Raw genomic sequence first — 21,693 nt, 5'->3', positions numbered from 1 at the left:
CAGTTTCTAAGCCTGTAAAAGGATACACATATCCATGGCTCTTGAAAAAGAGTGGAAAGGAGGACTTGATAAATAAGAGCATCACCCAATCTAATTCTCATAAACATCCAAATATGCAACAATTTAAGCAATGAATTAACATTTATTCCAAGTCTATCCTCAGCTGGAACAGCTGATTTAACATGTAAGAGTGATGGTACCGTGTATGATTGTCTCAGCTCTCAGACTCTGAGGTGCAAGAGTTACACCAAAAGAGAAGTGTATTCCAACATTTGTGTCTATCCAGGCAAGTCCATTCAAAGCTTTAGCTGCTATCCCCAAACCAGGGACTTCCAAATTCAAGTGCTGCCTCTCCCTCCTTGGGCCTTCCCACCAGGCTGGAGCTCACCCAACTCTACACAGAACAGTTCTGTAGTACAAATTACCTTTTCCATTTCTTCTTTCAGATGCTTTTCATTTTGCTCAGAAAAATCTTGTTGTTTTATAAGCTCTTCCTTTAAATGCCTTATTTCCTCTGAGAGCTCTGCAATATGCTGCTTGTCAGAGTTGGAGAGAGCAAGCTTGGCTTTGTGCTCTTCCTCCAGCACAGACACTCGCTCAGCCACCTCCACTTCAACCTGACGTGCCACATCTTGAACACTCTGGAGACACAGTTTGGTGATTTCTGGAAAGGGGAAAAAACAAAAAAAAGAAAAATCCAAACCAGACACTAAAATGACATTCTGGAATTCATTTTAACAGCTCCCATTGATGCATAGAAATAAAGCTGAATGTTGTCAGTTGTGCAATTTATCAGTAGCCATGCTAACTACAGGACAAGGAGAACTCCTTAGCTGGATGATGTTATACTCCGTTCCATTTTATCACCACCTTGGGAATTTACCAGTATTAACACACACAGAATAATCATAAAACCTGTGGCAGGACCTCCCTCCTTATCTGCAGCAGCCAGAGGAGCAGACTTGCTTTCTGGGCAATGTAATGGCAGATTTACCAAAGTTTTATCTCCTCTTTTGCACATCATATTGACACAAGGCATTTCCCCAGAAGTCAAATGGGACAAATCTCTGAACATTCTAATTTAAGCAGTTTTGATATCCTCTCTAGTATTAAAAATAAATAACTGAAGATAAGAAATATAAGTGCAAATTTAAAAAGCTCTACTAATCCTCTGAACCAACATACAGTGGAATACAATTATACCCATGTGTGTTAAATTAGCTAAGTTATGTACTGTTAGTCCAAATGTTTGTATGACAGTGCCCTTCTAGGCATCAGAAATGGAAACCTGATCAACTCCTTTTAGGAACTGCTCCACAGTTCCAGTAGTTTTTACTACAGAATAAACAACTTCAGGTCACATCTTCAGAAATGCAACTCAACGTGCCCATAAGTGCTCAATGAAAGGGATTAACATCTGATAAATGTTCCCCACAATTTAGGGTAAACTAGTAAGTTGAAAACTTCCTCAGATAAACCTGTTTAAAGAAAAATACAAGCCACACAAGCAGCTTACTGTTTCCCACGCCAGTCTGTCAGGCCATCCTACCTTTAGACTGTTCTTCTGAAAGTTGGGCATGGAGCTGCTCAAGTTCTAAGCCATGCTTTCTTTTCAAGGCCTCAATTTCTGTTGCATATTTGTCTGACAGCTCCATCTTCATTTTCATCAGGTCCTCTTTATACTGAAGTGCAAGGGAGGATCTCAAGGAATCCAATTCAAGCCTGTGTTGTTCTGTAAGCTGTAGCTGCAAACAGGCAAGCTCTTCCTACAGAAATGAAGTGTTAGGAAGAGATCTTTAGCTTCTAAGAAACCATGGTGAGAATCTTTCAATGAGAGAAAGGAAAATTCCTTTTGCAAACTCTTAATCAACTTGAAACAAGTTGAGCAAAAATGTCGAGATCTTGAGTTACAGCAAGGTGCATGAAAATAGAGGCATAAATGTAAGAGGGTCCAATTAGCATCTTGGCTTGAAGAGAACAAGGACAGGAACAATTACTGAGAGAGAGAAAACACCACAAATTCTGCACTGGTGTAGAAGAACTGCTAAGTTCTTGACCTAGCACAGGATAACCCAAACAGCACATAAAATTACAGAGCAGTGTTACAGCTGTTCTACTCTACAGCCTCTCTGAGACTGAGAGCTATTTAAAGTTGGTAATTCACAACATTCTTGTCAAAAATAATTAAGCCCTACTAAATACCTACAATTAATTTTCTCTTTGCAAGAGCTAGGAATCAGATATAAATTTTCATACAGGTCATGTAAAGAACAGTAGAACTTTTAATGTATCAAAAATCCTACCTGCTGTTGTTCAAGTTGTTGGTTTAGCTGATCAAGTGCCACACTCCTCTCTTTCTCAGCAGTCTCTTCAACAAGTGTGACAGAAGACCTGAGAAAAGGGTTTTAAAGTTTAAGACTGTGGTATGTCATGAATCAAGTTAAATTTACTTGATGATTTATGGTGTAGTACTGAAAGTAGGCAAAGAGCAACTCTAACAACTGCTCAGTACTAGGCCATCACCTAATGCTCAATCCCAATAGGTTTAGAGGCTAATATCACCTTTTTTGCCAAAGAAAAATAAAATGGAAGCATGCTGTCACAAAATGAAAGGAAAAAGAACAGATCACCTGATGTCCCCTGCTTGATCTTGACTCATTTCCAACTGTGGCAGTGAAGAGTCTGTCAGCTCTTGCGGTCTCTGATGCAACAAAGTCAATTCTTTTTTGTAGTTTTCTTCAGCAACATTTAACTTGTTTTCAAAATAAAGTCTCAGTTGTTCCAATTCAGCTTCGTGCTCCCTGTTTCTCTGCTGACGCTGCTGTTCAAACTCCTGTTTTAAACTCTCTATTTCTTTTACCTGTGATGCTCGAGCCAGGAGCTGCTCTTTTAGCTCTGAAACAGAGGCAAAATCAACACAAGCACTAAGAACACAACTCTTTAGGTAAGGCATTCTGTGAAGATTAGGTTAAGTTGCCAAGTGTCAGTGGTTTAGGAATGGCATTGTCCCATTAATACTGCCACTAAAAACACCACAAGCCACTCCCTTCCCAAATGGAGCCACAACAGGCAGAGATCACAGGTTGAGGTAAGAACCATTTACTGGAAATAGCAATGAGATAGGAAAAATGAACTTCTGACAGATGAAAATTCCTTCCTCAGAAGACATCCTCAGTTACAGGGCATTCAGAGAAACCATCCTCATGCTAAGAATCAAAATCACCAGCCTACTGTCAGCTCTCCTTGTTTTCTTGCAGTCCAGGACTAGGCTGGTAACAAGCAGAGTCCTGCACTATTGCTTCATCTTCACATCTGCTTGCTGCTGTAGCACCCAGAAGCAATAAATTATTCAAGAACATTTAATTTGCTCCAGGCAAAACCATCCAAACAAAACCAAACTGAGCATAAACTGTGCAGAAAACCAAAAATCACAGGAAGGAAAGTAAAACGATATTTTAATGATGGTTTTCTACCTTTTGTGTGCTCAGAGGCTGAACTGACTGGATTAAAAGAATCAACCAATAAGACAGGAATGCAGTAAAAAGCAGCTACCAGGGCTGGTTCAGCAAGCTGCCCTCCTCCCAGAGAGTGAAAACAATGGCCAGCACTGCAGCCTTTTCATTAGCCCTCTGGGAGCTTTCTTCCCCACCTTCTGTATTAAAGTAGCAGTAACATTTAGGTAAGTTAAAAGGTAGGGGGAAAAAAAAAACCTCAAGAGAGATAAGCTTTCCCAATAGCTCAACATTCCAAATAATTGAAGCTAGTTAAATCCCAAAAGAATCAACGGAACAGGGAAATACATTTCAAGAAGAAGGAACTTTGAGAAGTTCCTGGAAAAGAAACAACTTGCCCAGAGAAAAGCAGTTGCTTATGTTACACAAGAGAAACTTAAGAAAAGTTGATGGAAACAGAGGATGCCAGCCAGGAGCAACACAACTGATTGTCACAATGTGGTTTTGTGCAGCAAACCAGAAAATGCACTTGTGGCATGAAAAAATGCTCAGAATGCAAATGCAAACAGAAAGAGTAAGAGAAGAAATAAGTGTTCAAGGCCAGGTTGGATGGGGCTTGGATAGTGGAAGGTGTCCCTACCCATGGCAGGGGTTGGAATGAGATGACCTTTAGGGTCCCTTCCCACCCAAAACCTCCATGATTCTGTGAATTAAGTCCAAGGTTCAAACCTGCTTCCAAAGGGAGAAGCTGCCAGGCATGGGGACCGGAGGAATCAAGTGACAAGAAGGGACAAGTAACACCATCAATGAGGCAGGCAGGGCAAGTCCAATCTGACATGGGTAGGTTTTGCCAAACCAGTGAAGTCTACTAGCACAAAATGAACCCAAAAAAGTGTTTTGAACTGGCATGTCATTCTTAGACCAGAGCAGCAATGCCATCATGAGGCTGCTATGGTTTGATTCCTACCATCAACCCAAAATGCATGGTCAAACCATCACTCAAATGAAGAGCAGCAGAGTAGAACAAAACACCTTTCAGATCTCACACACCAAAAGAGAGCCTCACCTGGACCATGGGCCTGCATTCTGGTCTCACCACCTTCATGAAAGACGAAGAAACAGAAAGGGTCCAAAGAATGGGATTGTGAGTGGTTAGAAACATAGAAAAACATATGAAATATTAAAGATTAGGGCTACAGAGAAGAATTCCAGCAAATACTATAAAGTGCTATGTAGGATAATTCTGTAATATCAAAACAAAAAGATGAAATAGTCAAGGCAATGTCTGCCTAACAGAAAAAAACTACTTATTTAGTGTGTAACCAAACCAAACAAAACCCGAATACGATTCAAAAGCTACCTAAAATTATATTATTCAGAATAACTGAAATAGCATTTGAAGTATGTTACATGTGCCTTCTGTTCTAACTACCCCAGCAGAACTCAAGAACCTCATGTTAAGAGTCCAAACACAGGAACACTGTCATAGTCTCTAGGTTTTCTTTTTCCCCAGAAGTTCTTCAGTGTGTTATACATGTCTGTGCACACATATCTAAGAAATGTTATATTGTATTTCAAAAGTGTATGTCATCTCCAACCACTACACAGCAAAACTAGCTGCTTTATTTAATACACCTGGATCTTGAAACAGAAATACAAATAGGAGCATGTTATTGCACTAACCAGCATTTTCTCCAGTTTTTCATTACATGATACTTAATTTGACATTTCAATGAAAAACCTTTGGTTTTCACTAAATATTTTTATAGTGTGCAGGAATGGAGTGGGGAGGGAAAGGAAAAGCACAGGAGTAAGCTTTCCCCCCAGTCACACTGTGCTTTTTGACACTGCAGAACCTGTCATCTGACACTAACTCACCTCAACCTAGAGACAGATCACTGGGCTACAACCCACTGACACTGTGGCCTTCCTGTGTGTTTCTGGTAAAACAGCTAAAAGCATTTTGTGTCAATAATGTGTCCTTCTGTATGAAGAAGAGGCAAAAAATAAAATAAAATAAAATGTGTCAGTTATGAACATACCACTTAGCTCTTGTCGATTTGCTCGGGTACTGTCAAGCTGAGACCAAAGCTGCCTGATTTCTTCTTGTGACTGAACCTTGAGCTGCTCATGCTTGACATGAAGCTGGTCCAGCTACAAAAAAAAAATGTTAAAACAAACAAACAAAAAAAACAAAAACCACCCCACCACAACTTGTTAAACGATTTTGTTCTCAGGGCTTATTTTACACACAAGAGACACTTCTGTCAGAACTAGGTGGAAACAGTGACAACACCACTCTCAGCTCCTGACAGTATCAGAGATACTGAGTAGCAGCATCTCTTAAATCTCACACCCACTCCTCTGAGAGAGAAGAATTTGTTCCTGATGTATGTTCCATAAGGATCTTCACTGGCAAAAAACCAAGGCATTAGCCAGATAAAAACAAAATGTGAGAACCATAAAATTAGGAATATAAATATGGATGAAGAGATGGCACCAAATGGCACAAAGGCAACTGTATTCCAAAGGTTCTGAATTACTGTGGAAACTCCCAGAGTATTTACCTGCATAATGCATTTTGCTTTTTCAGTAACATCCCTAAATACAAACAGGTCACCCCAAAAATATGTATATGATCTAGTTTTTTAACATAAAGAGAAATCAACTACTCTAAACAACTAAAGAAATGTAATTTACCTCCTTCTGAAGATCCTGTTCTTTTTCTTGGCTTTTCATCTTTATGTCTTCTAGGAGTTGATTATGTTCAGCCTGCAGCTGTTCTTGTAACTCTGTGATGGCTAACTGGTGCTGCCTCTCCAATTCTACACATTTCACTAAAATTAAAAATTAGTTCTGTTACTCCCTCATCCCGGTTAAAGAATAACCTGTACAACTTCTGTGCAACAAAAATAAAAATGCATGTCTCTAGCTTAAGCACTAGCTTTCAGGGAATCACAGAAATGCTTGAACAGTAAAGTATTTGCAAGTCAAACACTTGCATGCACTGCTTTGTTGTTCTCTGCATCCCACACTGTTAGCTAACCAAGAGACAACCATTTGTTCCATTAAGCTTTAACTATCCACAATCCAAATGCATTTTTTTGTTAGAAAAGGCTTCTATTAATATTAATCACAGTTCTGATGAACTCAGCAACTGCCAAAACAGGTTTTCAGATGGGAGCAAAACAGCACCTCCCTTTAATATTCACCTTGCATCTCATATACTGTGGAAGTTGAAATGCAACAATGCTATCCAGGTTTTAAACCATTTTTCACTTACAACCTTGTCTAGATAGTCTCATGCCATTGTCCCAGTTTTTAAATAAGGCTACATAAATAGAGCTTGTATTTGCTTTTATACCTGTTGTAAAATCCCTTAGCTATGTCTCTGTTCAATAAAACAGCTGCCTCCCAGAGCATGATACTTACTTTTAGATTGTACATTCTCAACAGAAAGAAGCCCCAGCTCTGCTCTGACTTTTTCCAGATCCATTTCCAGAGATTTCTGCAGTGCAACCATCTCAGCCTGATGCTTTTCATACAGCTCCTCACATACGCTTTGTAAACGTCTATCAGACTCTAATTCCCAGTCTCTTTTGAGGGTCTAAGAGAGTAAAACAGCCATTATATTAAAGAAAACACGTTTAGTAAATTAAAGATTTTTTTCTCCATTTATTTGTCCTTTATGATAAATGTGTAGCAGATCTGGGACTTGTACCAGCTCTTGTTTTCTGAAAGGACCTTTCTTTTTTTCTTGTATAAAGAACAGAATTTGTACCTCTAATGCCTGGACATGTGTCTCCTCCATTTCCAATTCTATTTTCTTTCTCTGGTCAACTGTGAAATAAAATACTTATTAATAAATTAGCATAAAATAGTATTAAATGGTATGTAGAAAGATGGATGAAAATAAAATTTTCAACATCAAACTCAGGACTTAATGGGCAGGCATGGAGCAGGGTAAGATGCTGGGTTCTAGCCACACCTGCTGTTGTGTTATATCCCACTAGTTCACTTTCATTTTAGAAAACAAGCATTCTAGAACTTACAGCTGCAAAGACAACTCAGAAAGTAAAGTTCCATTTAACTAGTAAAGCCTGCTTAAGTCTACAGAGAACATGATACTAAAAAAAAAAAAAGAATAACCCTAAAGATATAAATGAATATTGATGTCATTTTAACATTTCATGAACACAGAATCTCCGGAAAGACAGAAGGAGTAGCATGCAGCAGGTAGGAAACTTGAAATTTCTTCTACAAATGTCTAGGAAAAAAGACTGCAAGACAGATTTGCCACTCTCTGCTCAGTTATCACTGACACCAACAGATTCTTCCTTTCTAGTTCCTCCCCTGACTGATTCCAGCTTCTTGTTCAGCCCCTTTTTTGATTTGCAGGAACCCTGTAAAAGCCTATCAGCCACCTTTCCTAGACTTATTTACAATATTTAATAGTTTATAATATGCAACCATTATTTCAAGTCTTTCCATGGGAAAGAAAAACTTGAGATTAAACTGGTATTAAGTTACATAGGCAAAACACACCTTAGCAGCATTGATATTAAGAACTGCATCTTGACCTCCTCCTGCTCCCAGATCCCACTGTGCTGGCAGTTCACTGCACTAATGGTGGTAACAAATGGTTTCCTACTTTTAGGTCAAGAAGAGACACCCTTAAATTAATGTTTTCTTTCTCTTAGGGAAGGACAACTACAGGAATGGTTTCTAAACCTTATTTCAGAGCTCAGAAGGGTGTGATGAGAGTGCAGTCTAGCTGGAGGCCTACAACTAGCAGTGCTGCCCATGGATCCATGTGAATACAAGGAAAAGCTTCTTTACTGTGAGGGTGACAGAGCCCTGTAACAGGCTGCCCAGAGAGGCTGTGCAGCCTTTTAATCTGCAGGTATTCAAAACATGCCTGGACACAATCCTGTGCAAATGGCTCTGGGTGAACCTGCTCTAGTAGGGGGTTTGATCATCTCCAGAGAGCCCTTCCACCCCAACCAGCCTGTGATTCTGTAAACTTCATCAGTGAGGTGCCTCAAGATTCACCTTTCTAAAGAAATTCCTCAAGCTTTGCCATACGGGTCAAAAATGGTCTGAGCTGGAAAGAGGGAAATTTCCCAAACAATGCCAAGAGCATCATCAGCAGGCCTTCAGTACTATGAGATGCAACTGCCTTCTTGCTTATGCCAAAACACAGTCTTATATGAAGTGCAGCTCAAAGGACACCCAGCTACAGGTTCTCACTGAGCCTTTCAGCTCCTTCCTAACACAGAGCGTAAGCCAAGAAGCATTAATCTATTTTCTCAAAGATAACAGAGAGCTGACTTAGGGCAAGAAAAACCCTGACAAAACATAAGGATAAGAGCTCTACTCTCTGCACTGAACAAGTTCTATTAGAGAACTTGGTCAAAAGCCTCGTGAAAGAAAGTAGTTCAGTTAAGCACTAATTTACAGCTGAAGAATGATTAAACTTAGGTCTGCACAGGTTCATTTTCATATATAAAACATGCACTCCTGCACATGGCAGTGCTGCCCATGTAAGAGGTAACACCAGCCAGCTCTACACCAAGACAGGAACCTGTGCAGGAAGAAAATACATATTCCCCAGCTTTAATACCTAGCTCTTGCTGATACTTGGACTTAAGGTCTTCTTTTTCCTTCAGGCACTGTTCTTTGATCCTCTCCCACTCCAGCTGGTGGCGGCTTTGCAGAATGGCTACCTCCTGAGCACGCTTGTCATTGAGCATCTCCCGCAGCTCCACGAGGGCAGTCTCCTTCTCTTTCCTCAAGTTGGACTGTGTAAGCTCCAGCTGAGAGGTGTGCATATTGTTTAAGGTCAGGCGTAAAGCTTCCAGTTCAAGGTTGTGCAGTGTCTGCAGTGGAGTAAAAAAGGGTTTCTCCCTCCCCTCCAATGAAATGTGCTCGCTTTTTCACGACCAGTTTCAGTTTTGACTGTTAAACGCATCTAAGTTTTGCCTTACTGTCCTTGAAGACAGTTCCTACCCTTAAAATAAGCTGCTATACTGACATTTGAATGTTCTTAGTGCAATGTAAAAGGCTTTCCTTACCTGCCTCTTAATTTCCTACAAAATATCCTGTATCTGTCCACTTCCTCACATCGAAGCAGAACACAAGCTTACCCCAGCTGGTCACTGTCTATTGAAAGAATTCCTCATGTTTGCTCTTACTTATAATTTGTTAACAAAGTTCTAAGTGATACTGGAAAAGGAGAAATAAAATTCACCACTTCTCAATTCTTAAATAAACTAACCAGTGTCCCAACAGGTTGTAATTAGACCTAACACTAGACTTTTTTTTCCATTTCCACTTCCCATTTAGTGGAAATGTTCAAAAACCCAGGAAATATAAAGAAGTCAGGTTTTCACACTTCAGCTTAACAAGAAAACATTCCTAATTACTAATAGTGAAGGATTAAGAAGCGGGAAGGGTTTATATCCTTTATAAAATTTACTTGCTAAACTTGCCAAGGCAAAAAAATACAAAGCTGTTTTTTCTCTCTAAAAATCAATTTAAACTTTTCTTCAGAATGAATGTTAAAATATATATTAAAATATATATAAAATATAATATAAAGTGAGGATTCTGAAGAATGCCTCTAAAATATATCTAATACCACTCACCAAGAGAACACTCCTTTTCCTTTGGTTGCAGCACCATGTGAAAGAGCATGTGTAATACCCACAAAAATTAAGAAGGCTCCTTGATTTCTGTGTATGCTGGAGATCATCAAGTCAGCTAAGAACTATATTAATCACTGTGAGATTTCCTGTTTTTACCTGGGATTGGAGCTGAGCTTGCTCCTGCTCCGCTCTGTGTGTGGCTGCCATTTGCTGCTGGAGTTCATCTAAAAGGTGCCTCTGCTCCTCCTTTAGCTCAGCACGGAGCTTCTCCATTTCCTCTGAGTGCTTAGCAGCCAGCTCAGAGATTTCCCGATCGTGCTCCCGTTCATGAACCTGCAGAGAATACTCTGATGAAAAGCTTTCTTCAAAACATGCTTGTTTAGTCCTAATTATGGAACAAGAATTCTCCCATCCTCCTGACCCCAAATCAAAAACATCACAGAAAAAAAAAACCCCAGAATTTCATGTCTCTAAAATGTTTATGCTGTTCACATGACAATGCAAAATTTCTTGATTTTTCCAAAATAAACCCAATTACAGCATGTACCTTTTTTATTACAGCAATCTCTTCCTTTCTTTTTTCTTCCAACTTCTGTTGCTCTTCCACTTTGTCTTTTATTTCAGCATTTAACTCTTTTACCTGAAAACAGGGATACAAACATTTGCAATGGCTACCTTAAGCATTCTGAAATCCCACAACTCCTGCAGTTATCAGGGTTTCCTACCTCTCTCTCATGGGCCAAACGCACTTCAGTTAATTCAGCAAGGTGCTGAGTCTCCATCTTATCCATTTCCTCTTGGTAATGCTTCTCCATCTTGGACTGAGCCTCCTGGGCAGCCTGACAGGACTCCTGCAAGCGAGCCTCAAGCTCCAAATGAGCCTTTTTCAACTGGGCAATTTCTTCAGTCAACTGGCTTTTTTCCTCACTGTATTCAGTGGTCTTTTCCTTTATTTCAGCAATTAGTTTATTAATTTCTTGGTTGCTGAGATTTAACCTGTCCTCATAACTCAGTCTTTCACACTCCTGTATTTCTTTGATGTTTTTCATTTCAGCATTAAGTTCATGGATGTTTTTCTCAAGGTCCTCAATGATGCCAGCATTCTCTGCTAGTGCTTTTTCTGCTTTCAACAGATCCTCCTCCACATTCGATAGTCTCTCTCTTAAGGCTGTTTTTTCCTTCAACAAAAGCACTAAATTCTGTTCTTTATTATTGATTTCAGCTTTGAGCGACTCCAGTTCCTTTAGCAATGTCGCTTCAGATACGGTTTTCTGACTCAACAGCTCTGCTATTCTCTGGTTTTTAGCCTTTTGAGCATTAAGCTGGCTTTGCATCCCATCCCTTTGACTTTGCAAAGCTGCCAGCTGACGGCCAAAAAGAGCCTGCACTTCACTTGTCACGCAACCAGAAGCTGTTTTCTGCTCTTGAGCATCTCTCACTAACTGCTCCTGAGTTCGCAGCTGCGTCATCAACATCTCTCTTTCCTCCTGGAGGTCTTTCACCATTTCTAGCCAGGCAGAGGGGTTTGACACTTGTGTTAGAGATGGCTGGCCTCCATCCTCACCCTGCTGCTTTAGCAGAAGCATGTGTTTATTTTCAAGTTCTTTCTCCTTCTCCAATTTCTGAAGAAGTTCTTCTTCACAATGGGTCTGTGCTTCAGGTTCTTCCTCCAGTTTTGCATGCCTATGAGAGAGCTCAGACATGGCTTTTTCCCAATTTCCAACATCTCCTTGAGTGTCCTGATAAGGCATTTCCAAGGCTGACTCCTGATGGAGCAGCTCAGCTGGCTTCAGATGTCTCTCTGCCAAACACATCATCTCACCATCCTCTATGTCACCGTGGTCTCCAAATTTGTTTTGCTGCAGGGAGCCATCTGACACACATGAAACAAAGGTCTCTGCTCTCACCTCTGCCTCTTCAGAAAGGTCTTGAGCCAAGCCACTAAGGCACGTCCCCTCCTCAAGGCTACAGTTCAATGGAGAAGACACAAAATCTCTGCTGGGTTCTAGGAGCACACTGTTGTCTAACCCATACATATTGCATCTGCCCTCTTCAATGGCATGGCCCTCCAAAGAGCTGGACTCATAGGACTCTTCTGGAGTTTCTGTGGCAATGAGGTATTTAGCCAATATACCTTCATCACCACTGAAAAGCCCCAGCTCTGACAAGGGTTCTTCAGACAGGTTCTCCCCTTCACCACTTTCACTATCCTTCATGATCTCTAAATTCCTTGTTTCTTCCAATGGATCCCTTGAGGAGTCATACTGGAACTCCACTTCTGGCTGATAGACTGGCTCATCGCTACCTTCCAACTGGCATGCTCTGTCCCACATCTCCTCAGGATCCACTCCCTGCAGCTGAGACTTCCCTGATAAAATCTGGTTGTCCCTCAATTCCAGTAATTTTTCATTGGACACAATCTCTCCATCATGCTTTTGCCTTACATCTATATGATTTTTAGCCTCACGAAGTTGCTTTTCATTTAATTCCTGGATGTAGGAATTCAGCTTCTGAATCTTCTGAATCTCTTCATTCAAGGACTGTTTTTTATATTGCTGGGCTTCCTTCACTTGCTCTTCTGCATAAGAAAGTTGATATTTAAGGCCATCAATTAAATCCATGTATTTAGTCTCTATTTCAGATTTTTCCCTCTGAAAGTCTTCCCGCTGGTTTTCAAGTTTCTTCCTCAAATTTTCTTTACTAATTTCAGATTCTTGAAGCCTTACATTTAAGTCAATTATTATGCCATTCAAATTTTGAATGTGTTCTTCAGAATTCAAAGCAGAGAGATCTTTCTTGAACTGTTCAAGTTCATTTTTATATTTTAAAATAATTTCTTTTTCGTAGACTTGCTTGGCTTCTGCAATCTCTCTTCTGTGGCACTTCTCTAGTTCATTTCTCAAGTTATCCAACTGTCTGCAAATATCCTTCTGATGACTGATTTTCAGTTCTTCAATATGTTGCTGTTCTTTCACTTTGGCTAAAGCAATTTCTTTTTTTAATTCTGTTATTTCTGAGTCCCGGAGAGAAAGTTTGTGCTGTAGTACAGACAAGCCAGATCTTTCTGATGTCAGTAGATCTTGAAGACTTTTAATAAATTGTTCTTTCTCATCTATGCTTTTGTGTAGCTTTTGCATTGTATCTTTCATATCCTCTTCCATTTGGGCAAGCAGATTCTCTTTATCTTTGGTATTCTTAAAAATAAAACATTATATATAAATATACCATGATTTCTTTTGCTTAACCCTCATGTTTTGATTTGCATTCAGAAATAACAACATTTAAGTTTAAGGTTTCTATTTATGGCCCTACTAGTTACACTCTTAAAGGAAACCAGGCATTAAGCTGTTTCATTAATGTATGTTAGTCATCACAAACCCTAGAAATTTCCATATAAAAATACTTTTTTTCAAGAATATGTCACTACAGCAAATTCAGGTTACCACCAAATTTGAAATATTTTTTTTAAAAAAATATGTTTTTACCTTCTGAGAAGACTCCAGCTGTACTTCCAGGTCATGTACTTTCTCACGCAGAATCTCCAAGTGTGCATTTTGCTCTCTGAGACGATCCTGAAGCAAGGACATTTGCTGCTGAGCTTCTAATCCTTCATTTTTCCTGAGACTTCTACTCCTCAGTAGCTCAGTAACCTGGACACATAAATGACACCCACAGTCAGGAGAAAGTTTATATCCAAACAACTTATACACAAGATTCACTGTAAGCAAGTGTATTGAGATTTACCCTAAATCTTTCATTCTCGAGGAATAAAAACCATCCTAAAAAGGCAGACAACACTTGTCATGTTTCAGACACTATTACTTAGTGAAAAGATGCAAATGTTAGATAATTCATCCCTGCGGTGACTTTTCTAACATTATGAACCTATAAATCTAGCATAATAAATCATACTGAATTCCTCTAATATGAAGCAGAACTCCCAATGGCCTGGACATGCCACTAAGAGGACAATGAGCAAAACCAGTCTCCACTGCAAAGGATTTACAGCTCATTACTAAAGGATGGTTTTTCCCTCTCCACATCCCTTCAAATGAAAGGAAAACATTTCTCCCATCGGGGTAAGATAAAATATGTTTTATTTAATATACTTTTCTCAGTGTGTTGCTAAACCAAGGAAGAAAATATAAGACAGTATTAGTGCTTTCATCTGATATCAAAGTTGACATCTTTCCACAATGTGCATCATCTCACTAGACTTATTTAGAATATGCCTGAAATGCTATTGAGGCTTGATCCTTGTCTTTCAATGGCTTATGGTGCAAATCCTAAACACCTGTTGAGCAGCCTTCATTTTTACCACATTTTGCTGTTGCAACCAGAACTGTAGATAGAAAGCACTATGCTTTGTTATTTTACAAAATTTCATTTAGCAGACCTTTTTCAGGGCATAAGCAACTCCTTTAAGATAATTCCTGGACTAAAAAGTCTCAGGTTTTATTTTTAAAAATTTTAAACCCCCTTCCCGTCCTACCCAGACTTTAAGATATGTAATCCCATATCCTGCAAACCTGAAACAGCTACTATACAGAAACATTTCTCTTTGGTATATACTACAAAGCTCCAAGGACAACAACTACATGAGTTCAGAGAGAATAGCTACTAGAACACTGAGTATCACCAAGCAAGAATAAAGCACTTTCAAAAATACATTTTAAAGCAGAGAAAGGCTGCAGTATATGTCATTATCCAGGAATTAGATCCATGATCAACCTGTCGTGCTGAAGCAGGTTCCTATGTGTCACAGAGGCTGCTTGAACTGTGTTATATTAAATTTCTTTCTTTGAGCCAAGTCACATGACCTCAGCACAGCAGGTTTCTGTCTAACAGCTGAGATGTTCCAGTTGCCCAAGCAGAAACTCATAGATTTCTCTGGCAAAGGACAAATGATCACATGCAAACCCAAACTATATAGCAACAGTTGTCTACATGCCAAAAACCACTTGTGGCAGGACATTCCCCTACCACAGAAGGGCTCATCTGTCCTGCCTATCAGCTGGTGCAATAGCTCAGGGCATCTTCCCCCTCACAAGAATTTGCTAATTGATGAAATATGTCAGGCCAGACATCTGTCTAGTAGTGAGATATTTCTGGCACCATGGAGGTGGCGTTCCCAGCTGACAATAAACATCTTGCCTTGAGAGAGAGATGGAAGGAAGAGAAGTTTGAATTTCTGACTGACAGACACTTAACTTCACAAACTATAAAAGCTACACCAAATTTTCACAAGGCAGAAGTCTTCTGCACATTCTGTGGAAATGTGTGGGGCCCTTCCCCAAAGCTGGGACACCACTTCGTGGTTACTCTCTCGGGGTTGAGTGAAAGCAATCTGTGCACCTCCTCCTCAGCTTGGTGTAAGTTACATTGACTCCTAACCTATAGTATTTCTTTGCTAGCTGTAACAGTGATACCTTTATGTTGTGCGCTGTCTAATGTAATCTTCAAGTAGTTGTTTCAACCTGTTTAAGGCCATTTGTCTGTTAATCTTCTGCCTATTCAGTAAACAACTCCATTTATGATAGACAATCTGCAATTCTTAAGAACTCACAAGCCAGAGCAGTTTAGGTGTGCCTCACCTGAATTCAAGCTGCTGCCAAAAATCTGAACCTAAGGCAGGGCTTGTCTAATGCTTTCACTCAACCCATAACACCACTAACAGCATTGTGCAAAATTCCCTAACAAGGGCTTAAGTGATGAACAAAGAAGTGCAATGACCTTCAAAACATTAAGCAAGCAAGTGGAAAATCTGAGGATATTTCCAGGACTTCTCCGTAGCAACCAGGAAAAAACCCTGCCTCGCCCTGAAACCATTTTCACTGCTGTACTACAAACTGAACTATGAAGAGCTGCATGATCAGCACAATGTTTTTACATTTACAGTCTAAAGCTGTTCTTGCAGTCTCTGTTAAGGACATGCAACATGGAGGAGAGGCACACCTGATGTAACTGGAGCTGTAAATCATGGATCTGACCAGCCACACATGAAGCCTCCTCCTGTAGCTCATCCCGGTCTTTCTTGGCCTGTTGAAGGCAGGTTATTAACTTCCTGATGATTTCATTCTGCTCCTGAACTGTTGTTTCCTACAGGGGTCAGAAGAAGTGCACTTTTAACATTAAGACGTTCTTAACACATTTGGAACCAACTCGGTTTTCTTGAAGCAAAGCCATTACAGAGTCTGTAGTTACATTTCAGTTTTAACCAACTTGCACCAAAGAAATCTTTGTGTCCAAAGATGATGGCAGGCATGATGGAAGAGGAGTCTTAAATTGATATCAGAGATGACAAACCTAATCAAAAGTGATGTTAAAAACAAATTATGGGATACCAGCAATGAAATCGGTATTTTTACTTCCAAATGTGTAGCTCTCATTGATGTAAAAAGCAATCAAGTTTTCAAAAAGGACATCATGAATATTTAGTACCCCGTAAACTGTTTCCTATCTACCAGCAATTCCCTTCAGCCATGTGAGAGGAGGCTAATGAGACGGGATACATTAATTCTATTTTATGTTAATCACATTTATCTTTTCAATTTGCTTCTCACCAACAGGAAATGTCTTTGTTTCCCCAATCCTAGAATGAGAAAAAAACATATAAAGGGGAAAATAACTAGTCTTAGAAAGTACCTGATGATAATTTACCTTTACACATAACTGCTAGAAAAAGGGAATGCAAAATATTATTTTTTTAATATTCTGGAAGAAGATGCTGCTTTTTGTACTACACGTTAGCAAGGTGAAGTACTTCTCACTAAAAAACAACAGGTTTTTGAGTCTTGAGGCCTAAATATTTTTAGGATTAAAAAAAAAGTACTATTATCCCATTACCCAATTCAGTGAAACATACCTGAAGCTGCATGGAATCGTTGTGCTGGGTGAGTTGGTCCTGCAGCTCATCCATCTGTACAGTGAGTCTCTCCACTGCTTCCTGTTTCTCCAGCAGCCTGCTCTCCAGCTCAGCTATCCTTGCCTGACACACCTGAGCATCAGCCTCACTGTATTCTGCAGCAGAATTTATCCTATCCTTCTTCATAAAGGAAACAGAAATGCATTTATTCACTAAAAATACCATTTCTGGTTTGTGATTAGTCTGGAAACAAATTGAGCTTCAAGGTTAAGTCCTGGGCAAATTCTACTTTAAAGCAACTCAATGCTAGGACTTGTTATCTAATAGAAACATTACATCCAAAATCCTTAAGGTTTAAAAACTTCAAACTAAAAATGATCATAGATAATACATTTTCATGATAGTTTAAGGCACAAAAGTAAATAAAAGTGTTGCAATTATATAGCATCAAATGTATTGGGATTTAAACACCTCAAGTTGTGAGGAAGGAAGGAGAATATTACCAATTTAAACAAAGCCTTTACATCCATCTGATTGGAGAACAGTCCACCCAAATGAGAAACAACAATGTAAAGCTCTTCAGTTAAAATGAAATTAAGTGGTTTCTTAGGAGCAACACTGTTACAATCATCTCATAGAGGATACAGTATCCTGTATTTTACTTTGAATACTTTTTGGTTGTACTGTATGAAATAATGAAAAAATGAACCCATGTGTCAATTGGAAGTATTAAAACATTCAAATTTCTCTGAGCAAAGTCTATGATTTTACAAAACCCAGTTTTCTCAGCAACCAATTTTGTCATCCAGTACATGTATATACAGAGAAATGCCTGTTTTATGACATAAAATAGTGAAATCACATCAGTTTTATCATATTTGATAATAATGGTCAATTAATTATTTTAGAAACAAATTATCAGTCGTTTTTCAGCTCTACCCAGCATCTTTTACTAAAGATACACCTTTTCACACTTACTTCAGTTGCATGATCATCCAGTGGCTCCCAGCTAGACAAATCAGTGCTGCCCTGGTAAATAAACAAATAAACACTAAATCATAGCTCTTTTAAATAAAAATAAAGAAAACCAAAATTATTTTGGAAACATCTTAAGCATGAGCCAAGAAATGTCTGTGTTGTGAGAAACTGACTTTATGCTAAATCCAGCTTGTTTTTCATGGTGAAATGAACTAAACTGCAAAAAACCAAACAAAAGTATTATAATGTCTACTTAAATTTAGGGCTAAGCCTCAACACTGATTCAATGCTTGATCCTCTGCAGCTGTAGCTGGCAAGTACTTCAACAATCTTGATTCTACTACTAAAAATTAGTAAACTGACAGGAGATTATTTACCATTCAGGTAATCCCAAAAGCAACACCTTTTTCTGACACACAGATTTAACATAGCTTTATACCTTGAAAGAGGTTTCCCTCTCACTAAATTCACAACAAGACCAAGATGCATTATTTGGAAAAGGCAGTCCACAGCCATCCCTGCATTTTGAGTCTGCTTGAAGTAGTTCCAAGTGATTACTGTCTCCCTGGAGGCACCCTCTCCAGGTAACCTAGAATTCCAGCTGCTTTACAAACCAGCTATTTTGAAAAAAGCTGCTTAGCAGCAGTAAGTGATTTTTGTTTGGTTTTTTTTTTTTTTCATTTAAGCTCACACAAATGCAGCAAGGACACTGCTATGGCTGCATGACAAAACACTGTGTTTTCCCTCAGTGTAGCTTCATAATAGGCTTTGCAATGCTAACATTTTGTTGAAAATATCCTGAAAGCATCAGGGATACCCTCAAAACAGAAAGCAGGTTAACACACACAAATTTTATCCCCCTTTATTGCAGGTTTGCAAACACATTAGTTTGATGCTATTGTGGTATGTTGTGAAAACACACCAACATCTGGAGAGATGCTTTTGGTGCAGAAGGCACCAGCTCCCCAAAATTCTTTCCACAGAGAACATGACTACCTTTAGAGAGTCATCAGTACGTACATACCAAAATACATCAGACACAAGCAGAGTCACACCTCAAACAAATCTGTGGAGATAACATCTACGCTGGCTTTACAATGGCTACTGAGAGCTTGCTGGAATAAATTATCGTTTTTCAGAAAACATTTAAGCATATTTGAGCCAGCCAAGTGATACAAAACCAAATTAATGCTCTGCATTATAAGGTCCTGGTCGTTTTTAATCTGTTGATCTCCCAATCCAGATTTGCCATTCCATGAAGTCACAGCCACAGAACCGTAGGTCTGCCCAAAGAGAAGTCCGTGGCAGTGAAAAACTTTAATTTAGGAGGCTAACAGCTCCCTGGCAATAACAGGTGCCCAGGCCACACCATGGAGATGTCTTAGTAAATGAGATTACTTTGTCAGACAATGAACTATTACAAGTGAAAATGACACCAGTTCACTTACCTCCCAAGAGCAGCTAGTGGCCAGTGCCAGTGAGCTAACACTCAATTGAGTCAAACAACCACCTGCAACACTTGTTACCTGCAGATGGAGGGGAGTGAAGGCAAGAAATACCAAAATTTACCTGTGCCTCTGTTGCTGCCTCTGGCAGGCTGATGTCTTCAGCCTGACCCTCTACGCCCTTCCCAGCATCTCTGGCTGCTACTGGGTGCTCTTCCTTCGGAAGGTCATGCGCGTGGACAGCCGAGCCCTTCCTCTTCGCCGCCTTTTTCTGCGACTGCGCGACGTCGCCCTTTGCTTTTCGCTGTCTGAAGTAAGCAAACTGTTCAGGAAAGATTGCAAGAGGTACAGGGAGAGGTAAGCAAGGAAAAAGTAGCAGGACCACAAGATTAACACAGTCATGGGTGATAGAGCTCCTGTCTTGATAAATCATATACATCTGCAGAAAAACTGCTTTATCTGCCTACTTGCCACACATTCACAACATACTGGATTACTGTGCCGTTAAGCAACAAATCTCACACCAGCACTAAAGGCTCATTTCCACACAAGAATCAAAGTTTTACTCAGTGAAACTTTGTGTGTCAATAATAATCCAGAATCACAGCAAGACAAATTAGTAAAGGAACGAGTTGTCAGTATACTAGAAGCATTAGAAAAAAAAAAGAATTGAGCAGTCTTTCTGCAAGACCAGCAAAAACAAGAACCCCCTTGTCATGGTGCCAGCACCAGCACACCCCTACAAATACATCTAAACAGGTCTTAGCCAGCGTAAGCTTTGAGATGAGGATTCACTTCCGTTAATTTTAATGCTCCTTCCCTGCCACCCCCTTAAGAGAACACAGCAAAACTTCTTCGCCAGAAAGCAGCCTCCAGTACATAAATAGAAAATCAATTAAGCCAGGTCATTTTAATTTCTTCTGTTGAAAAATCAGATGCTCTACTTTATCAGGCTATCACAGCTCTACAAAGCCCCAGAGACCTGTAAAGAATGTCACTGACAATTTATTACCCAACTCTCCCCTAACACCCTAAACAGCTTAAAAAGGATTATTGTTATTTTCAACTCTAGTATTGTGTTTAGGCAGCATTTCCAAGTAGCATCTCCCACACAGCAGAAATCCAGACATCCTTCTGATAAGGAGAAAGACTTCTTCAAGGTTAAAACCACAGATTATCGAGTGCAGTGTTATATCCTTGTGATGAGACAAAACAGATAGTTAACTGATGACTGGAAGTAAACATCACTGCCAAGTTCTACATGCGATTCATATGAAAAGCCACTGCTCAACAGCTTGGTTTTCCTGTCAAACAGCCACCTTGCAGAAAAATCTTGTTTCATTCTTCTCATTCAGTTCGTGAAAAGGATCTAGTTCAGTCCCCTCTCCTTACAGGAACTTCTACCTGACAGCTTAGCTACTCAACAGGTGCACAGTTACACATCTGCTACACCCAGCAGCCTGATTAAAGGTACATTTGCAGAAAGACATCAAATTCTTACCAGCTGATAAAATTCTTATGCACAAACCCCTTATTTTTAATATTACATCAATTTCTTCCCAGCTGATAAAATCCTTATGCACAAACCCCTTATTTTTAATATTACCTTCAGTAATTTCCACAGTTATTAATAGTGAAATGCAGATTAAATGAAGGTTGCCAGACTTGTGCCTTTCATAATAAGCAGAATGAACAGACCATAAAGCTGCAGTGAGACACAAATACTATCCTCTGAAAGCAGGTGTCAACTCCAGCACTTACTGATGGCAATGTGTGTCAAAAATAGCTACAGCACTAATTAACCTGATAACATGGGGAAACGGGGAAGCAGGAAACCTGCAGAAAAATGGAGAGTAGAGGAAACTGCTGAAGCAGGGAAAAAGGGAAAACAGGAGTAAAACAAGCAGAAAAGATGAAAGGCAGAGAGAGTGGACATGACAGAGAGCAGTTACTGATTCATGAAGGGTGACCAAGCATCTCACATTAAAATATCAAGACCTGGCATGACTGAACAGCCAAACAATCGACATTTTTAAATGCACAGGTCAAAGAAAACAAAACTTACTTTTGTTCCATTCACATGCACTAAACATAAAATCAGAATACATTACATGCAAAAATATCTAACTACACCACAATTTTACGGTGCTGGACTTGGTGGAGTGGCATGCTCCAGATTTATGGGAAAAGTTCTATTTAGAGCAATATCAGGTTTCCAAAGCCTTTCATCAGCTACATGAAGTTAAGTGTTGTTGTAAGAGAATCTCAAATTCACAGCCAGCATGAAGTAGTGAGTGTGAATGTGA

At 39.5% G+C, this 21,693-nt stretch overlaps 1 protein-coding gene across 17 annotated transcripts in view; it reads right to left on the bottom strand.

The window, feature by feature from the left end:
* PCNT (pericentrin) overlaps positions 1-21,693 on the bottom strand; it is a 71,761-nt gene that overhangs the window by 46,819 nt on the left and 3,249 nt on the right. For 11 of the 17 annotated variants that reach the window (XM_038142381.1, XM_038142395.1, XM_038142382.1 and 8 more), the window contains exons 2-19: positions 19,512-19,709; positions 17,943-17,993; positions 16,965-17,144; positions 16,055-16,198; positions 13,585-13,749; positions 10,825-13,293; positions 10,647-10,739; positions 10,256-10,432; positions 9,076-9,331; positions 7,234-7,292; positions 6,885-7,059; positions 6,153-6,289; positions 5,495-5,606; positions 4,519-4,551; positions 2,631-2,895; positions 2,304-2,391; positions 1,550-1,766; positions 426-664 (exon numbers count right to left, since the gene is read on the bottom strand). In XM_038142381.1, the coding sequence (XP_037998309.1) occupies positions 426-664; positions 1,550-1,766; positions 2,304-2,391; positions 2,631-2,895; positions 4,519-4,551; positions 5,495-5,606; positions 6,153-6,289; positions 6,885-7,059; positions 7,234-7,292; positions 9,076-9,331; positions 10,256-10,432; positions 10,647-10,739; positions 10,825-13,293; positions 13,585-13,749; positions 16,055-16,198; positions 16,965-17,144; positions 17,943-17,993; positions 19,512-19,709 (5,058 nt within the window). The remainder of the gene's footprint in view (positions 1-425; positions 665-1,549; positions 1,767-2,303; positions 2,392-2,630; positions 2,896-4,518; positions 4,552-5,494; positions 5,607-6,152; positions 6,290-6,884; positions 7,060-7,233; positions 7,293-9,075; positions 9,332-10,255; positions 10,433-10,646; positions 10,740-10,824; positions 13,294-13,584; positions 13,750-16,054; positions 16,199-16,964; positions 17,145-17,942; positions 17,994-19,511; positions 19,710-21,693) is intronic. The other 6 variants (XM_038142387.1, XM_038142392.1, XM_038142397.1 and 3 more) reach the window with 4 other exon arrangements.

Source organism: Motacilla alba, chromosome 7 (assembly GCF_015832195.1).
Source record: "Motacilla alba alba isolate MOTALB_02 chromosome 7, Motacilla_alba_V1.0_pri, whole genome shotgun sequence".
Taxonomy (NCBI): Eukaryota; Metazoa; Chordata; class Aves; order Passeriformes; family Motacillidae; genus Motacilla; species Motacilla alba.
Note: the sequence above shows the minus strand (reverse complement) of the source record. Positions and strands in the feature narration are given on the sequence as shown.